At 42.5% G+C, this 20,758-nt stretch overlaps 1 protein-coding gene across 2 annotated transcripts in view; it reads right to left on the reverse strand.

Moving 5' to 3' along the window:
* The window catches only part of LOC121554269 (actin filament-associated protein 1), a 142,876-nt gene extending 122,476 nt beyond the window's left edge, over positions 1 to 20,400 (reverse strand). The window contains exon 1 of one of the 2 annotated variants that reach the window (XM_041867739.2): positions 19,911 to 20,400. In XM_041867739.2, the coding sequence (XP_041723673.2) occupies positions 19,911 to 19,992 (82 nt within the window). In that variant the 5' untranslated portion in view covers positions 19,993 to 20,400. The remainder of the gene's footprint in view (positions 1 to 19,910) is intronic. The other variant, XM_041867741.2, reaches the window with a different exon arrangement.
* Positions 20,401 to 20,758: the final 358 nt, after the last annotated feature.

A 20,758-nucleotide genomic window follows, 5' to 3' on the forward strand; every position in this document is an offset into this window, starting at 1 on the left:
CTACTTTCTTATGTCATTCTTGTTGGCACCAAAAGTTCAAAAAGTGTTGATAGGGGACAGAATGCAGTAGGACCATCAAATAATTGGCATATACAGTGCATTCGGAAAGTATTCAGACCCCTTGAATTTTTCCACATATTGTTACGTTACAGCCTTATTCTAAAATTGTCTAGATGGAACTTGTTTTTGTGGTCCTGGCAACTGGATCTTTTTTGGAACACAATTATTTGTGTCTTACTGAGATTTACTGTCAGGGCCCAGGTGTGACAGAATTTGTGCAGAAGATCTAGGTGCTGCTTTAGGCCCTCCTTGGTTGGAGACAGAAGCACCAGATCATCAGCAAACAGTAGACATTTGACTTCAGATTCTAGTATGGTGAAGCCGGGTGCTGCAGACTGTTATAGTGCCCTCGCCAATTCGTTGATATATATGTTGAAGAGGGTGGGGCTCAAGCTGCATCCCTGTCTCACCCCACAGCCCTGTGGAAAGAAATGTGTGTGTTTTTTGCCAATTTTAACTGCACACTTGTTTGTGTACATGCATTTTACAATGTTGTATGTTTTTCCCCCAAACACCGCTTTCCATGAATTTGTATAGCAGACCCTCATTCCAAATCGAGTCAAAAGCTTTTTTGAAATCAACAAAGCATGAGAAGACTTTGCCTTTGTTTTGGTTTGTTTGTTTGTCAATTAGAGTGTGCAGGGTGAATACGTGATCTGTCGTACGGGAATTTGGTAAAAAGCCAATTTGACATTTGCTCAGTACATTGTTTTCACTGAGGAAATGTACGAGTCTGCTGTTAATGATAATGCAGAGGATTTTCCCAAGGTTGCTGTTGACGCATATCCCACGGTAGTTATTGGGGTCAAATTTGTCTCCACTTTTGTGGATTGGGGTGATCAGTCCTTGGTTCCAAATATTGGGGAAGATGCCAGTGCTGAAGATGATGTTAAAGAGTTTAAGTATAGCCAATTGGAATGTGTGGTCTGTATATTTTATCATTTCATTTAGGATACCATCAAAACCACAGGCCTTTTTGGGTTGGAGGGTTTGTATTTTGTTCTGTAGTTCATTCAATGTAATTGGAGAATCCAGTGGGTTCTGGTAGTCTTTAACACTAGAACTGCCTGGCCATTCAGCCCATCAGTACCCGCTAGAGAACTATGGCGGGCATCCCTTTTAGCATATATTTTGTATTATTTAACTAGGCAAGTCAGTTAAGAACAAATTCTTTTTTTATTTTTTTTTATTTACAATGACGGCCTACCCCAGCCAAACCCGGATGACGCTGGGCCAATTGTGCGCTGCCCAATCACAGCCAGATTGTGATAAAGCCTGGAATCAAACCAGGGTCTGTAGTGAAGCACTGAGATGCAGTGCCTTAGACCGCTGCGCCACTCGGGAGGCCAGATACATATGAACCTGCAAGTTTCATCAAACATAAGCATCAACGCTTGATAAATCGTGCATCAACTATTATAAATGATTAATTGCATGAATAAATATTTGTGGAAATACAGTTGAAGTCGGAAGTTTACATACACTTAGGTTGGAGTCATTAAAACTTGTTTTTCAACCACTCCACACATTTCTTGTTAACAAACTATAGTTTTGGCAAGTCGGTTAGGACATTTACTTTGTGCATGACACAAGTAATTTTTTCAACAATTGTTTACAGACAGATTATTTCACTTATAATTCACTGTATCACAATTCCAGTGGGTCAGAAGTTTACATACAATAAGTTGACTGTGCCTTTAAACAGCTTGGAAAATTCCAGAAAATTATGTCATGGCTTTAGAAGCTTCTGATAGGCTAATTGACATCATTTGAGTCAATTGGAGGTGTACCTGTGGATGTATTTCAAGGCCTACCTTCAAACTCAGTGCCTCTTTGCTTGACATCATGGGAAAATCAAAAGAAATCAGCCAAGACCTCAGAAAACAAATTGTAGACCTCCACAAGTCTGGTTCATCCTTGGGAGCAATTTCCAAACGCCTGAAGGTACCACGTTCATCTGTACAAACAATAGTATGCAAGTATAAACACCATGGGACCACGCAGCCGTCTTACCGCTCAGGAAGGAGACGTGTTCTGTCTCCTAGAGATGAACGTACTTTGGTGCGAAAAGTGCAAATCAATCCCAGAACAACAGCAAAGGACCTTGGAAGATGCTGGAGGAAACAGGTACAAAAGTATCTATATCCACAGTAAAACGAGTCCTATATCGACATAACCTGAAAGGCCGCTCAGCAAGGAAGAAGCCACTGCTCCAAAACCGCAATAAAAGACGGACTACAGTTTGCATCTGCACATGGGGACAAAGATCGTACTTTTTTGAGAAATGTCCTCTGGTCTGATGAAACAAAAATAGAACTGTTTGGCCATAATGACCATCGTTATGTTTGGAGGAAAAAGGGGGGCTGCTTGCAAGCCGAAGAACACCATCCCAACCGTGAAGCACGGGGGTGGCAGCATCATGCTGTGGGGGTGCTTTGCGGCAGGAGGGACTGGTGCACTTCACAAAATAGATGGCATCATGAGGAAGGAAAATTATGTGGATATATTGAACCAACATCTCAAGACATCAGTCAGGAAGTTAAAGCTTGGTCACAAATGGGTCTTCCAAATGAACAATGACCCCAAGCATACTTCCAAAGTTGTGGCAAAATGGCTTAAGGACAACAAAGTAAAGGTATTGGAGTGGCCATCACAAAGCCCTGACCTCAATCCTATAGAAAATATGTGGGCAGAACTGAAAAAGCGTGTGCGAGCAAGGAGGCCTACAAACCTGACTCAGTTACACCAGCTCTGTCAAGACGAATGGGCCAAAATTCACCCAACTTATTGTGGGAAGCTTGTGGAAGGCTACCAAAAACATTTGACCCAAGTTAAATAATTTAAAGGCAATGCTAACAAATACTAACTGAGTGTATGTAAACTTCTAACCCACTGGGAATGTGATGAAAGAAATAAAAGCTGAAATAAATCATTCTCTCTACTATTATTGTGACATTTCACATTCTTAAAATAAAGTGGTGATCCTAACTCACATAAAACACTGAATTTTGATTAGGATTAAATGTCAGGAATAGTGAAAAACTGAGTTTAAATGTATTTGGCTAAGGTGTATGTAAACTTCCGACTTCAACTGTATATCAAAATATATATATATTTTTTTAAATAGTTATTTGTTTAGTCAAGGATATGTTTTATATAATTCTACAAAGTCCTAGAAAAAACATAGACCTATAGCCTATTTTCCTTTCCCTTACAATAAAAACATTACAGTGTAATTCATTTGATCAACTGTATTTGTAGATTCGATTAGTAATAGAGGTATAGTAATTAATAAAGTCCAGTTACAGCTTCTTTTGACAAAGTAGAAACTAAAAAGATAATAATAATAATAATAATAATAATAATAATAATAATATAACCAGCAAGGTGCACAGGTGAAATTATTTGCTGTATTCCTGAACAAAAGCACCAGTGCATGAACAATTTTAAAGGATGAATTGCGTAAATAAATATTAGTGGAAATATATTCATGACAAGATATAAAAACAGTAATTTGTTAATTGAATCGGACACTGTAGTGTGCCTTTACGCATGAATCAATCTCGTCTTCTCTTTGTGCTTTGGGTCCACAGTCAGCACACAGCTTCGGGGCTTTGTGTGAGCAAGCCCCACAAACAAATCGGTTGCACTGCACAGTTTTCATGGGCCTGGTTTCGTGTGCACCTGCCACAGGTGTCGCATAATCTCTCTGAAGCGGTTGCGTGTCATGGTCTCTCTGAAAAAGTCCACCCCATCCCTATCAGACCAAAATGACTCCATATCCATGCTCTTTCCGCCCTTTGCCCCGTGGACAAGAGTGCAATAAATGCTTAGAGTTCATCCATAGACATGTCCCACCTACTGTTTCCTTCTCTGTGCGCATGAGCAACAGTGCAATCTCTGATGTGCTGCAACATCTGCATGTCACATAAACTCGTCACTATTTTCTAACCAAACCGTGCCATCCCTCCCAGACTCCTGTCTTGCCGTGCCAGTTAGGATCACCGTCTCAGTTGGTTGTGTTCTGGTTTTTCTACGGCGAGGCTCAGGCATCGGAGGCGGAGGCTTGAAGTCAACATCAGAATCAGATGAAGACTCTTCATCAGCAACCGTCGATTTCAACTCACCTAAATTCTGCAGCATTTGCAATGCTGTCAGTGCGTCCATTCATTTGGTTCGGCTTGCCATTGTGAACTAAACACATTGTATGATCTACTCAGTGTCTGATTTGACTCTCCGAGGGGAAATTGAATACCATTTCCAGCCTTTCATTATAAAATAATTAGACCGACCCCAAAATGCCTACAATTCTTCATCAAAATTACACTTTTGTTCTAAATTCAATCACCCTCTTCACCCTCCTCATCATTCAGTTCAGTGAAGTCATATGCACCATTATCAGTTTCTGTCTGGTTTATATCGCCCATTCATTTAAGTTCGTTATGTTACTAGTTTTTGCTTAGCAGCCAGAGTAATGCTGCCGCGCGAGTGGTCATGTGCTGAACGCATGGACAGCATGGATGTGCTTGGACAAAGGTAAGTGTAATAGAAACTGCAGAATATCCTCATCAGATTATTGTCCATTTAATCTTGTCTATAGGCTAACTCTTGTTACAGTGGGGAAAAAAAGTATTTAGTGTAGCCACCAATTGTGCAAGTTCTCCGACTTAAAAAGATGAGAGAGGCCTGTAATTTTCATCATAGGTACACGTCAACTATGACAGACAAATTGAGAAAAAAAAATCCAGAATATCACATTGTAGGATTTTTAATGAATTTATTTGCAAATTATGGTGGAAAATAAGTATTTGGTCACCTACAAACAAGCAAGATTTCTGGCTCTCACAGACCTGTAACTTCTTCTTTAAGAGGCTCCTCTGTCCTCCACTCGTTACCTGTATTAATGGCACCTGTTTGAACTTGTTATCAGTATAAAAGACACCTGTCCACAACCTCAAACAGTCACACTCCAAACTCCACTATGGCCAAGACCAAAGAGCTGTCAAAGGACACCAGAAACAAAATTGTAGACCTGCACCAGGCTGGGAAGACTGAATCTTCAATAGGTAAGCAGCTTGGTTTGAAGAAATCAACTGTGGGAGCAATTATTAGGAAATGGAAGACATACAAGACCACTGATAATCTCCCTCGATCTGGGGCTCCACGCAAGATCTCACCCCGTGGGGTCAAAATGATCACAAGAACGGTGAGCAAAAATCCCAGAACCACACGGGGGACCTAGTGAATGACCTGCAGAGAGCTGGGACCAAAGTAACAAAGCCTACCATCAGTAACACACTACGCCACCAGGGACTCAAATCCTGCAGTGCCAGACGTGTCCCACTGCTTAAGCCAGTACATGTCCAGGCCCGTCTGAAGTTTGCTAGAGTGCATTTGGATGATCCAGAAGAAGATTGGGAGAATGTCATATGGTCAGATGAAACCAAAATATAACTTTTTGGTAAAAACTCAACTCGTCGTGTTTGGAGGACAAAGAATGCTGAGTTGCATCCAAAGAACACCATACCTACTGTGAAGCATGGGGGTGGAAACATCATGCTTTGGGGCAGTTTTTCTGCAATGGGACCAGGACGACTGATCCGTGTAAAGGAAAGAATGAATGGGGCCATGTATCATGAGATTTTGAGTGAAAACCTCCTTCCATCAGCAAGGGCATTGAAGATGTGGCTGGGTCTTTCAGCATGACAATGATCCCAAACACACCGCCCGGGCAACGAAGGAGTGGCTTCGTAAGAAGCATTTCAAGGTCCTGGAGTGGCCTAGCCAGTCTCCAGATCTCAACCCCATAGAAAATCTTTGGAGGGAGTTGAAAGTCCGTGTTGCCCAGCGACAGCCCCAAAACATCACTGCTCTAGAGGAGATCTGCATGGAGGAATGGGCCAAAATACCAGCAACAGTGTGTGAAAACCTTGTGAAGACTTACAGAAAACGTTTGACCTGTGTCATTGCCAACAAAGGGTATATAACAAAGTATTGAGAAACTTTTGTTATTGACCAAATACTTATTTTCCACCATAATTTGCTAATAAATTCATAAAAATCCTACAATGTGATTTTCTGGAGAAAAAAAATCTCATTTTGTCTGTCATAGTTGACGTGTACCTATGATGAAAATTACAGGCCTCTCTCATCTTTTTAAGTGGGAGAACTTGCACAATTGGTGGCTGACTAAATACTTTTTTCCCCCACTGTATGTGTGAAATTAGTTTTGGTATAGTTCGATGGGCCGGCTGTGCAGGCTGACTGGCATCGTTTGTTTCCCGCTCATCAACTTGGATAGTCAAGGATATGTTTTGCATTATTCTAAAGGCCTACTACAACACATAGCATGTTTTCGTTTCCCTTACAATAAATTTGATTAGTAATAGAGTTACAGTAAATAAAACAGTCCTGTAACAGCTTCTTTTTACAAAGGAAACGTAAAAGAGAATGGTATCAACCCGCAAGGCGTGCGGTCACATATTAACATGAGCGCCAACGCTGATAAATAGGCATAACAAACTCATCATTACAGTATTGTCTTTCTAAACGAAATCTACATCTTCACTCTCATCATTCAGTTAGGCCTAATTTAAATTCAATTGTGAAGTAAGGTGCACAATTATCGCCCATTCATTCATTTGTCATTCATTCAATGAGGAGAGAGAGAGAGACACATTAACGCCTGGCTGGGTACCAACGTCCTACAGCACATTGTCTTGGCGGGTTAAGTTAGGAATAGTTGTGAAAGAAAACAGGTAAAAAGGCTCTAAATACGTTTGTTTGTGATTTCAAAATTCGGACAAATTAGCAGTGTAAAATATAAACATTTAGGAAAAGTCAGGGAAGGAGCAGGACATAGCTTCTTTTTGGCCTGATTTGTTTTATTTACAAAATCAAACGTCAGTGGCCGTTGGCCTATGGCAGTTCTAGTGTTCATAGCTGATTCTAAGATTTGTAATTGATCATGTATATGTTTTTGCTCTTTGTTCTTTGTTATAGAGCCAAAAAGATTGGAAAAGTGGTTTATCCGTACATCTCCATTTTGGATAGACAACTCTTCGTGTTGTTGTTTGTTTAGTGTGTTCCCAGAAATGGTTAGATTCTATGGATTCTTCAATTACATTGAGCTGATTTCTGACGTGCTGTTCCTTCTTTTTCCGTAGTGCATTTCTGTATTGTTTTAGTGATTAACCATAGTGAAGGCGTAGACTCAGGTTTTCTGGGTCTCTATGTTTTTGGTTGGATAGGTTTCTCAATTTCTTTCTTAGGTTTTTGCATTCTTCATCAAACCATTTGTCTTTCTCTCTCTTCCTCTCCCTCTCTCTCTCTACCACTCCTCTCTCTCAAACCAGCTCTGTTTTTAAAAGTTATTATAGCTTTGGTCAATTCAACAACAACCCTATACAGAACCATTTCCTGTACCAGTACAGATGCACAGATGATCTCTAATAGAAAAAGTCTGGTCCTTAACACACAAACTACAACCTTACCCAAAACACACAGTGTCCAGCTCAATTCCATTTCCATTTCCTCTACTAGGATATGAGAAGGACCCCCTCTCAGCCCAGAGACTAGTTGTTATTGCCTGATTACAGATAACAGACTTCTTTATTAAAAAGCCCAGAGGGTGGTACCGCTGCACATCAAATAGGGTACAAGATCCCTGGGAGAGGCTACAACAACCTCCAGTACACACACACGCAAACGCACACACACTCCCTTGCTGAGCCACAGCATAAACATCCTATCAACAGGCCAAGTCATTCCAGGGCTGAGGAATGAGATGAGAGGGATGATGAGGGATGAGAGAATGTGACAGACAGCCTCATGTTCATGTTGACAATGTGGTGTGTGTGTATGTGTATCTTCCAGGACAGGGGATTGGAGGAATATGATGGTTCCGTTCCCTGTCTGGTGTTGACAGTTCGAGCTGAGGGCTACGGTCAGGAAGATTGCAATTGCAGCATTTTGGGGGTTCTGATTGAATAGTTCATTCAGAGGGAAACAAATTCAGGGAATTCACTGCGTTGTGAATGTGATGTGAATGTGATGTGTTAGTGTTGTCACGATACCAGAATTTTGACACGATACCGGGTTCAGTATCACGATACTCGATACCATTACGGTACTCAATACCAAAACGATACCACAACAAAATATTAGAGATGAAACAATCTGTTTCCGTTCCATTTGGGACTTATATTATTGTACAGATCAACAACATTTGCATAGAAATAGCCATCTCTTCTTTTATAAAAGTGCACACTGTCTCTTTAAGACCCAGTAATGACATCATTCACAAGGCACATTCCCACACAGTCAGTTGAGAGGGGAGAGACCTGACACAGACAAAAGGGAAAGAGGATTATGTGAATGAGCTAATAACATTTTGGTGCCAATCAGCATTTTTTTGTGTTATGGTTATCACAAACAAATTACTAGGGTAGTGAATTGATGTTAGCTTCTGCTGTAAGCTAGCAAGGAAAGTTAGCCTACAAATCTGGAAGCGACCGGTATCTTGTATTGTAAAGTTTTCTAGTCTGTATGGACATTGTTTTGCAAACAGTAATTAACTGTTTCAACATTTCTACATGCCGTGTTGCATTATCCAAGTGTGCTAACTTCTGTGCTGCATGAGTGGGAAGCAAAAATTATGTAGCCCAGACTCCCAGTCCTCTAGCAATAAGTAAGTGGAGCAGGCAAGAGGCATGAGCGGTGCACTCGCGCAATAAGGTTACATCGTCTGCGCTGATAGACTTGATCCTCTCAATCAGTATACGACGTGAGACACGTTGGACAGAAGTAACAAAAGTAGCAAAAGTTCTAGTAACGTACCTTTTCATGTTCTAGTATCGAAAAAGTACAGAGGTTTCGGTATACCATGAAACACTAAGGTGTGCGTGCGTGCGTGTATGCATGCGTATGTGGAAGATGTGCCACTGCCATGTCCATTTCTGTGCAAGTCTGCACAGATCGAACAGCATGCAGGCAGATGTGTTTGTAGGCAGGTGGTGTGTGTGAAAATATTTAGGATGAAAGGCAAAGGGCAGGGAGACAAACTACCTTAGTGAAAGAATGACGGGAATTCACCTAGTAGAACCATGCTCTTACAAGCCCAAAGTTTATGCACCTATGAACCCGTTTATAATGTGTGTGTGTGTGTGTGTGTGTGTGTGTGTGTGTTTTACTACTACCTAAAATCACCAGTGTGAATGCCTAAGAAAGGAACAGCTGTGTATGAGGGACCCCTTGAAAATGTGATGACATGACATTCGGCCTAGATCTAAATAATGGTTTTCTACCCTAACCTGGTATAGATAAGTCTCATTTTAACCCTAGTCTCACCCTCAATGGAATACATCAACAAAGTCATCAACAAAGTCTGTAAAGTCCATTTTGATGACCAAAACACCACATTATTTGGTTATGGTTATGTTATAGATGTTCACACCACATCCAACATCCATCCCACACCGTAAAACAGCCCAGACAGTTTGATCCTACCGTGCTAACTTCCCTAGCGTCTGTGCGCCATTAGCTAAATCCACTAGCCTTTTACAGGAGCAAAGTGCCACTGAGGCGAACATCATTTCTCTCTCTTAAACTATATCCTTCCCTCTACTTTATAGATCTACTTTGGGTCCGACCCAAACCACACCACTTTCCCCGGCAACCTCCGTCCCATAAATGTGGCAAGGGCGCTAACTACCTCCCCTCTTTCATCTTCTATCTCTCCCTTCTCGTCCCTCGCTTCAGATTGTTACCATGTGGAGGAGGCTTGGTGGTCAGGGTGTATAGAGACACACACACAGACTGTCTGGTTAACTGGAATCATTCCTCCTCTCCTCCCAGGAAGACTGGAGGGGCAGAGAGAGGGAGGGAGAGAACGAGACTAATAACCATTATATCTTACAGACACCCTAATTAGAGAGGTAGAGAGGGTGAGTGATTGAGAGCGAGAGAGAAAGAAAGAGACAGAATAGAGAGAAAGAAAGAAACTTCATTGGGGAGAAGCCATATACCATAAGTGACGGTTGGGTCGGATGGAAAGAAAGTAGAAATGAGCGTTTTTATGGAGAGATTGAGAACAAGGAAATTGTATATACTGCGTTTTACAGATAAATATTATCATAGAGTGAACGTGAAAGACAGATAGAGAGAGGGGAGGAGTTGGACAGACACAAAGGGAGGCAGGGAAGGGCTCAGACTATCCTCTGTGCTCATCCCGCTGTCCTTTGTGTGGAGTAGTTCAGAGCTGAGATACACACACACTCTGCTCTTTGTGTGGAGTCTGAAGCAAAACTCACCTCATGCCCTCTCAGACACTGACTCACAGCACTGGGGGTTCATCTCAAATACCTGGGGTCAGCTGTCATAGACAGACAGACAGATAGGAGGGGCACACACAAACACAACTCACCGAAAGAAAATACTATCTCACACACACGCAACACAAAGAAACACATAACCTACAGTAGTACTCACAGAGAGGAGAGAAAGTCAATCTTCTACACTCCCTTTCTAATGATTTTCTACCTGGCCTTGAGTCTCCGTATAGATTTATGACATATTAATGGAAGGTGGAGTATTTTTTGCCGTCTCAAACAGGAGTAATAAAGGCCTACACTCTAAAAATGAGGGGTTCAACAAGGGTTCTTCTAAGATCCTCAAAGTTCTTCGAAGTACCTTAGGGTTCTTTGCACTAACAATTGTCCCCAAAAGGTTCTTCCAAGAAACCCATAGGAGGTGGGGTTCATCGAGGAACCTCCTTAGTTGGTGGAGGTTTTTGTAGGAACCTAACTGCCCAATTGAAACATTTGGATTTGAATTTGAAAGGACAGCAGGTGCAGGCACTTAACTGAAAAATGAAAATATCTCCTCAATTTAAAGTAAAATGTGTCCCTTGTATGATCTAAATTGATATTGTTTTATGATGATACGATCTATCTTTTCATATTTGTGCAAATCTTTCTAAAACAGAAAATGGACACAATTCAATGGATATCAATCAACAAAGAAGTAAGAATATGTATGCTATAAGAATATGTTGAAGACTAGCTGTACTGGGTGCAGATAACTGAACTGCTCACTTTTCTGTCTGTGAGGAGGCATACAAAGGTACAGTGAGGGGAAAACGTATTTGATCCCCTGCTGATTTTGTATGTTTGCCCACTGACAAAGAAATGATCAGTCTATAATTTTAATGTTAGGTTTATTTGAACAGTGAGAGACAGAATAACAACAAAAAAATCCAGGAAAACGCATGTCAAAAATGTTATAAATTGATTTGCATTTTAATGAGGGAAATAAGTATTTGACACAATCTCAATCAGAAAGATTTCTGGCTCCCATGTGTCTTTTATACAGGTAACGAGCTGAGATTAGGAGCACACTCTTAAAGGGAGTGCTCCTAATCTCATCTTGTTACCTGTATAAAAGACACCTGTCCACAGAAGCAATCAATCAATCAGATTCCAAACTCTCCACCATGGCCAAGACCACAGAGCTCTCCAAGGATGTCAGGGACAAGATTGTAGACCTACACAAGGCTGGAATGGGCTATAAGACCATCGCCAAGCAGCTTAGTGAGAAGGTGACAACAGTTGGTGCGATTATTTGCAAATGGAAGAAACACAAAAGAACTGTCAATCTCCCTCGGCCTGGGGCTCCATGCAAGATCTCACCTCATGGAGTTGCAATGATCATGAGAACGGTGAGGAATCAGCCCAGAACTACACGAGAGGATCTTGCCAATGATCTCAAGGCAGCTGGGACCATAGTCACCAAGAAAACAATTGGTAACACACTACACCGTAAAGGACTGAAATCCTGCAGCGTCCGCAAGGTCCCCCTGCTCAAGAAAGCACATATACATGCCCGTCTGAAGTTTGCCAATGAACATCTGAATGATTCAGAGGAGAACTGGGTGAAAGTGTTGTGGTCAGATGAGACCAAAATGGAGCTCTTTGGCATCAACTCAACTCGCCGTGTTTGGAGGAGGAGGAATGCTGCCTATGACCCCAAGAACACCATCCCCACCGTCAAACATGGAGGTGGAAACATTATGCTTTGGGGGTGTTTTTCTGATAAGGGGACAGGACAACTTCACCGCATCAAAGGGACGATGGACGGGGCCATGTACCATCAAATCTTGGGTGAGAACCTCCTTCCCTCAGCCAGGCCAGGCAACAAAGGAGTGGCTCAAGAAGAAGCACATTAAGGTCCTGGAGTGGCCTAGCCAGTCTCCAGACCTTAATCCCATAGAAAATCTGTGGAGGGAGCTGAAGGTTCGAGTTGCCAAACGTCAGCCTCGAAACCTTAATGACTTGGAGAAGATCTGCAAAGAGGAGTGGGACAAAATCCCTCCTGAGATGTGTGCAAACCTGGTGGCCAACTACAAGAAACGTCTGACCTCTGTGATTGCCAACAAGGGTTTTGCCACCAAGTACTAAGTCATGTTTTGCAGAGGGGTCAAATACTTATTTCCCAATCAATTTATAACATTTTTGACATGCGTTTTTCTGGATTTTTTTGTTGTTATTCTGTCTCTCACTGTTCAAATAAACCTACCATTAAAATTATAGACTGATAATTTCTTTGTCAGTGGGCAAACGTACAAAATCAGCAGGGGATCAAATACTTTTTTCCCTCACTGTATGTCAATTGGTATTGGTATGTTATGCATATCACATGTACCATCCTCCTCCCTGACCTCTTCAATGAAAATCCCATAGGCCTCTACATTATGGACAAGGTATGTGTATGAAAACCATGATCAGAACAGTTTTTTTCATTCAGATTCACAACAAAAATCAAGGTATGAATACTGTTGTGTGCATATTTTGTTAATCATCTGTATAATTACATTTTTTTGGGATTCACAGACTTCACCATCCCTACACCTCTGATGAATATAACAGGAAACCTGTTCGATCACCATGCACTGCAAAATCATTCTGGCTATGGATACGGAGAACATCAACACATTAACATCAACACGCCAGAGGACTTGGGGCTCTGCTGGGAGTTTACCTCATATTTGGTTATTCTGCTTTGCCACTAAAATCATAATAAACAATGAGAACTAAAATATTGTGTTATTGTTGTTATTGTTATGCATATTATTATCATTAATAATAATAACAATAATAATAACAACAGGGGAAGGGGGGGTAGTTAAAAAATTTACCCCAAAAGGTTCTACAAAAGGTTATTCGAGGATCCATTAAAAGGGGTTATTTGAAAAACCCTTTTAAAGGGTTCTTCAAATAACTTATAGGGGTTCCCCCATAGTTTAACTTTGAAGAACCACTAAAGGATACTCCAGGAACCTTTTATTTTTAGAGTGTAGTTCACAATTTTTGTATTTCATTTTTTTTATATAAATTCCAATTCATCAGGCATTGCTGCAACACCCTCAGCGCTCATACTTCCTGGGGCTACGGCTTTGAGGTTCTAGTTCAGTCATGTTTTTGTTGTCCTAAAGGGAACGGAGAAGAGGGGAAGGATAGAGCCTGTGTATGTGTGTGAGTGTGTGTATGCCAGCGTCCATGCGTGTGTGTGTGTGTGTGTGTGTGTGTGTGTGAGGAGGAAACCAAAACACAGCCGCCAGGACTGGAGAGGCTTCCAGTAACCTAGAGCTATATGTTTCTGTAATATAACAGGGAAATTATATCGGAGATGTTCAAAACATGTTGTTTTGGCACGCATATGGTGTGGTGTGTTCATGTGTACATGTCTAACCAAGAAGACTCCAACTCAACACAACACAAATATCATATATCTTACATTGATATCAAAATGACGATTCCTGGAAAAACTGTGACAACTGTTGCTGAAAGGGCTATCAAATCAAATGGAATGAAGAGACTAGGTTGTCGGCTTTGGAAAAACTAGTCATCAAAATTACCCCAATGCTAGTATGATGAACTTGTGTCAGGCAGCGTGAACTATCGAAACACATTAACTTCAGCTCCAGATGCCAGCCTTGTCAGAACACGAACTGAACGCCGTCCCTCCTATCCCTACTTGAAGCAGAGCAATCATGCGTATTCTATTCCCACCATGGTACTCATAACACAAGCACCGACAGGTACCGAGCGCCAGCCAGGGATGCACTCTCACAAATCACATTTTACCTCTGAACTTTTCGTCAATATTATTGGAGTAATGATTCACAACACTAATCAAATCTAGATGTCAGTTTCAATGACTGTAGCGAGATGTGGGAAGAGTAATAGAGGTGGAACTATGCCCAGATATACTTACAGGACAACAACCACCCGAGCCACTGCCTGTTCACCCCGCTATCATCCAGAAGGCGAGGTCAGTACAGGTGCATCAAAGCTGGGACCGAGAGACTGAAAAACAGCTTCTATCTCAAGGCCATCAGACTGTTAAATAGCCTTCACTAGCACATTAGAGGCTGCTGCTGCCTATAGAAATCACTGGCCACTTAAATAAATGGAACACTAGTCACTTGAATAATTTTTACATATCTTGCATTACTCATCTCATATGTATACCCATATGTGGTCCCGTGTAGCTCAGTTGGTAGAGCATGGCGCTTGCAACACCAGGGTTGTGGGTTCGTTTCCCACGGGGGGCCAGTATGAAAAATGTATGCACTCACTAACTGTAAGTCGCTCTGGATAAGAGCGTCTGCTAAATGACGTAAATGTAAGTACTGTATTCTACTGTATCTTAGTCTATGCCACTCTGACATTGCTCGTCCATATATGTATTTATATATTCTTAATTCCATTGCTTTACTTAGATTTGTGTGTATTGGGTATATGTTGTGAAATTGTTATACACTGCTCAAAAAAATAAAGGGAACACTTAAACAACACAATGTAACTCCAAGTCAATCACACTTCTGTGAAATCAAACTGTCCACTTAGGAAGCAACACTGATTGACAATACATTTCACATGCTGTTGTGCAAATGGAATAGACAACAGGTGGAAATTATAGGCAATTAGCAAGACACCCCCAATAAAGGACTGGTTTTGCAGGTGGTGACCACAGACCACTTCCCAGTTCCTATGCTTCCTGGCTGATGTTTTGGTCACTTTTGAATGCTGGCAGTGCTTTCACTCTAGTGGTAGCATGAGACGGAGTCTACAACCCACACAAGTGGCTCAGGTAGTGCAGCTCATCCAGGATGGCACATCAATGCGAGCTGTGGCAAGAAGGTTTGCTGTGTCTGTCAGCGTAGTGTCCAGAGCATGGAGGCGCTACCAGGAGACAGGCCAGTACATCAGGAGACGTGGAGGAGGCCGTAGGAGGGCAACAACCCAGCAGCAGGACTGCTACCTCTGCCTTTGTGCAAGGAGGAGCAGGAGGAGCACTGCCAGAGCCCTGCAAAATGAACTCCAGCAGGCCACAAATGTGCATGTGTCTGCTCAAACGGTCAGAAACAGACTCCATGAGGGTGGTATGAGGGCCTGACGTCCACAGGTGGGGGTTGTGCTTACAGCCCAACACCGTGCAGGACGTTTGGCATTTGCCAGAGAACACCAAGATTGGCAAATTCGCCACTGGCGCCCTGTGCTCTTCACAGATGAAAGCAGGTTCACACTGAGCACGTGACAGACGTGACAGAGTCTGGAGACGCTGTGGAGAACATTCTGCTGCCTGCAACATCCTCCAGCATGACCGGTTTGGCGGTGGGTCAGTCATGGTGTGGGGTGGCATTTCTTTGGGGGGCTGCACAGCCCTCCATGTGCTCGCCAGAGGTAGCCTGACTGCGATTAGGTACCAAGATGAGATCCTCAGACCCCTTGTGAGACCATATGCTGGTGCGGTTGGCCCTGGGTTCCTCCTAATGCAAGACAATGCTAGACCTCATGTGGCTGGAGTGTGTCAGCAGTTCCTGCAAGAGGAAGGCATTGATGCTATGGACTGGCCCGCCCGTTCTCCAGACCTGAATCTAATTGAGCATATCTGGGACATCATGTCTCGCTCCATCCACCAACACCACGTTGCACCACAGACTGTCCAGGAGTTGGCGGATGCTTTAGTCCAGGTCTGGGAGGAGATCCCTCAGGAGACCATCTGCCACCTCATCAGGAGCATGCCCAGGCGTTGTAGGGAGGTCATACAGGCACGTGGAGGCCACACACACTACTGAGCCTCATTTTGACTTGTTTTAAGGACATTACATCAAAGTTGGATCAGCCTGTAGTGTGGTTTTCCACTTTAAATTTGAGGGTGACTCCAAATCCAGACCTCCATGGGTTGATAAATATGATTTCCATTGATAATTTTTTTGTGATTTTGTTGTCAGCACATTCAACTATGTAAAGAAAAAAAGTATTTAATAAGATTATTTCATTCATTCAGATCTAGGATGTGTTATTTTAGTGTTCCCTTTATTTTTTTGAGCAGTGTATATTACTGCACTGTCGTGGCTAGAAACACAAGCATTTCGCTACACCCGCAATAACATCTGCTAAAGACGTGAATGTGACCAATCAAATTTGATTTGAGGCATTATCAGGGAGACAGGGAGAAGGGTAGGCTATTCTTACATAACAAAGGACAATGTGATAAAGTGATACATTGCTTTAGTCAGTGCTATGCTATGCAGGAGGGAAATGAGACTGGGTAACTCAATCACATGCTCGCACACACACACACACACGCACGTATGCACCCATATGCAGTATGCGCATACATGCACGCATGCACACACAGACACACACAATATGCTTCCTTCATCATTCTGTCTTCTTACAGACCATTGGGGGTAGGTTGTTTTCCTCAAGGCAAACACCTGGACTAAAGACAGCAGAGCTCAACAGACTCTCTGAGGAATGAGAGCGAGTGAGCGAGAGAGAGAGAAAAATAAAGAAAGCTACGGATCCTCCCATAGGGCGATCCACCTTACACTTAGCCCTGCTGTAATGCCTCTGGCCCTGTCACACACACTACAGAACGCCATCCTCAGGCACAGCAGACTCATTGTATCCACCAGAGACACAGTACAGACAGAGGGAGTCTAGGAACACTGTCCTCAGGTAAAGTATGGTACACTCATAACCACTAGAGAGATTGATAGAATTTAAAAATCCCCTTTATTGGGTCAAGACCCTACAGTACATGAATAGTAAATCTTCAGAAATCATGCACCACCACGCTCATGTAAGAAAAACTGAAGTTTGAGAGCGAGAGAGAGAGAGAACGAGAGCGAGAAGAAGAGAGAGAGATTGGGTTGGAAGGAAATTAAGAGAAGCAAACAGATCTATGTTATAGAATGAGAGAACAAACAGAGAAGCAGTGATGGAGAAAGACAGAAAAAGAGAGATGCAATGGCACAGTTCCCCTCCGAGCTAACCTCACCCTTCCCTGCATGACGAGAAACAGAGAAGGAGCCCCACTGCAAAAGTATAATCAACTTTGAACCAATGCTGTCGTAGTATTACCCTTTGTGTTGTGTTATCACTAAATCAGTGGGGATAGGGTGGGTTGGGGCTGGTAGGGATAATATTCAAGACATGGATTAATGGCAGGGGGAACCGTATTGTTTCTCAGCCCTCGCAGTCGTGTTGCACTGCGCACCCCACGCTAACTCGCAAACACACACCCAGGGGACCCAGATGTCCAATAGTGATGTCACCAGCAACGCCCACAGCACCAACATGGTACATGGTCGGCTTAATGGAACCAACTGCCAGAAATCTCAGTCGATTACTGTAGGATGTAGGATGAAAATGTGTTGTACGGTGGGGGGGTAGAACATGTTTTTTTGCCCGCGCCACAGATGGTTATATTGTTACGCTAATACAGGACTAGTAACGGCCCAGTGCACTACTTTTGTGAGATTTTTTACATTTATATTATGACTTTTTTTTATAACTTTTTTTAAATATTCAGATTTTTTAGGGGGTGCTGCAGCACCCACTGCACCCCTACTTCCCGCTGCTATGGACAGGGGATCAAGGTTTTACCTCAGATTCAACTCTAAACCATACCACCCCTCACCAGTAGGGGTCATATTCTGACCTGCCCTGACACACATTTTTATGGGAAATTACCCATGAGGCCCTGCTACTTCTTGTGTATCAATCCGGACATGGGACAAGAAAGTTGTCACAGGGAACCTACGGTACGTGTGTGCTCCACGGTCTTTGTCCCCCTCTCCCAGGTTATATAGGGAAAAGGGTGTGCCAAATGACACCCTTTTCCCTATATAGTGCACTACTTTTGACCAGAGCACTACAAAGTGAATAGGGTGCCATTTGGTACACACAAATAGAGCTGGTCCAATACTGCGGCCAAAGAGCTTGCAGGATGTATACAGTAGGTCTGCCTTCCATTGTCCATTGTTACAGGGACTGCCTGCCTGGACTGACTGTGGTGGATTGTCTTTGGCTTCCATAAAGAGCTGGGGACATACCGAGCCTCAGGCACACACAATTAGGGGTAAAAATAAAACACAAAGGCATTAGAAGTAGAGATTCCAGGGATTCTTTTTCCACCAAAACAAGTTTGTTGTAAACAAACCAGACTGGAGGATCCAGGTCAGCTAAGGTAGAGATGGAGACTATAGATAGGCCCAATGACCAACTAAAATACAAACTGTGTTAAAACCTATTTAATCCAATGTATAAATGGCCCAGGTCATGGTAAGTGTTATTTCCAGTTATTGCTTATCCCTTCAAACGTGCCCCTTCCTAAACATGTAGTCATTAATCCAAACCCAACAGATTTTCCCATCCTGTGCCCCATTATATTTGATTAATTGGATTTGTTCTAAATAATTGAGCTTCTTGATCCTCCCTCTGGCCATTCGTGCTGCGAATTGAGAATGAGTGGCTGTTGCAGGGTGCCAAACCAGCTGATCCCTACGATGCTGCATCTCAATAGTCTTACTCTTAGGCGTTTCCTTTCCTTGTTCCATGTCCTTCATCTTTACTGATCTGAAACTAAAGGCTAGTTAAAAGCAATATGGTTCTAGTGATTGAGGGGGTACGGCCAGATTGGAGCTTAAACCAGCCAATCTGTGGTTTCTGGGTAAATTCACCATCTGTGCCATAAAAGCTTCTTGGCATAGACAGTAAGCTTTACACATACTGGGAGGCTACATGGAATGATGCTATTGGACATAATTTGCTTCCACCTGTACAATTTATGTCTCAGTTCACATGGAGAGGAAATAATACAAGGAGAGGAAGCAAATGTAGTCCATTGAGACACCCACACAGTGTCCCAGCCACTGAGACATGGTCACGGGCACGAGACTCCTGCCGCTGCTGATGCTGGGGTGTCGCGAGGACAATCGCCCTAGATACCGTAGCTTCTGAGCTCATTAGCCTATCAATGAATCACGCTGCAACCTGCTCCTCCTACGCCAGGCTGGACCCCCTGTTGGTCTACTCCTCGTGTTCCTTTGTGTTGTGCCTCTCCATCCCTCATTGCAACCTTGCAACCTTGTTCAAGTTGTTGTAGCAGGAATACTTTGAACATTTATATTGAAATGCTCAATTGGAGTTGAGACAGACGAGACAAATCATTTCATTCTCACGAAAAAAAAAAAAACTGGCAGATAAACAATCCATGCGGAAGTGACCATATTATGCCAAAACCAGGAGGAAAAAAAAACAATGACACTGACGGATATTGTTTACATAAATCATTGGAAAATTCAACAACACCCTATCTTTTCCCCAAACACAAACGATACACACCCTTCGAGGTGATAGCAAGCTATGCTACTGTATAAACATTGTTACAAGCGCGATGTTTATTAGCCTACAATTATAACATTATATCAACAAACAACACGGACAGAATAACAATGAATGAAAATACAATTATAGACGTAAAACAATAATGCTTACCTTTTCCGTTTTTGTCCATGTCGCCTAGATAATTCCAGGGTGTGTACTTATCCTGTATAGTAAGCAGGCTATGGGCTCTCATGCGTCTCTCTTCCCTAGCGCTCCTTGCTTCCTTTCGGTTAGTGATGGGTCATTGGCGAACGAACGGCTCTTTTTGAACGGATCTTTTTGGTGAACGTCGGAAATCGAATTGCATCGGTGAAAGAGACGTTCATTTGGCTCCCTGATTTGCATACTGCTACTACTGCTTTTTGAGCTCAAAACAATGTTTCTTTGCAGTTAAGAAACAAAATAATTTTCTAAAGACGTGAATCCTCACTGCAGAAACAATAAATAGTGTGGAGAGGAGAGCGAGTCAATCTGGTCCACGCTGATTTTTTTAGTGCGAAAAAAATAAAACATTATTTGAACGCGCATTTCACGATCTGACATAATGGTAGAATACATTTTGTGCTATACATTGGAGATTAGCAATTTTTTCATGGTTCAAGGTCGATTTTTAATCATTTTAAACGAAGAGACGTTGGGGAGCCAAATGAGCCGGCTCTTTTACGTGAACGGAGCCAAATGGCCGCTCACCAAAAAGACTCGAAATGCCCATCACTACTTTCCGTGGGTGATGGGGAAGATGCCTATTCTAGCTGTCAAGAACACAAACGAGATGGACACAGTAGTAGCCAATCACAGCCGTAGCTTACAAAGATTGCCCAAGGGGCGGAGTCTTTGGGCTTTTTGCTTGTTTGATTGTAATGGAAGCCAGGTATTTATGAATTTTACACTAGACTGGCTTTATAAATAGCCAGTCTAGTGCATTTGAGGCAGCTGACATAATAACTATCTATAAACAT

This window comes from Coregonus clupeaformis, chromosome 19, assembly GCF_020615455.1.
Source record: "Coregonus clupeaformis isolate EN_2021a chromosome 19, ASM2061545v1, whole genome shotgun sequence".
NCBI classification, from domain to species: domain Eukaryota; kingdom Metazoa; phylum Chordata; class Actinopteri; order Salmoniformes; family Salmonidae; genus Coregonus; species Coregonus clupeaformis.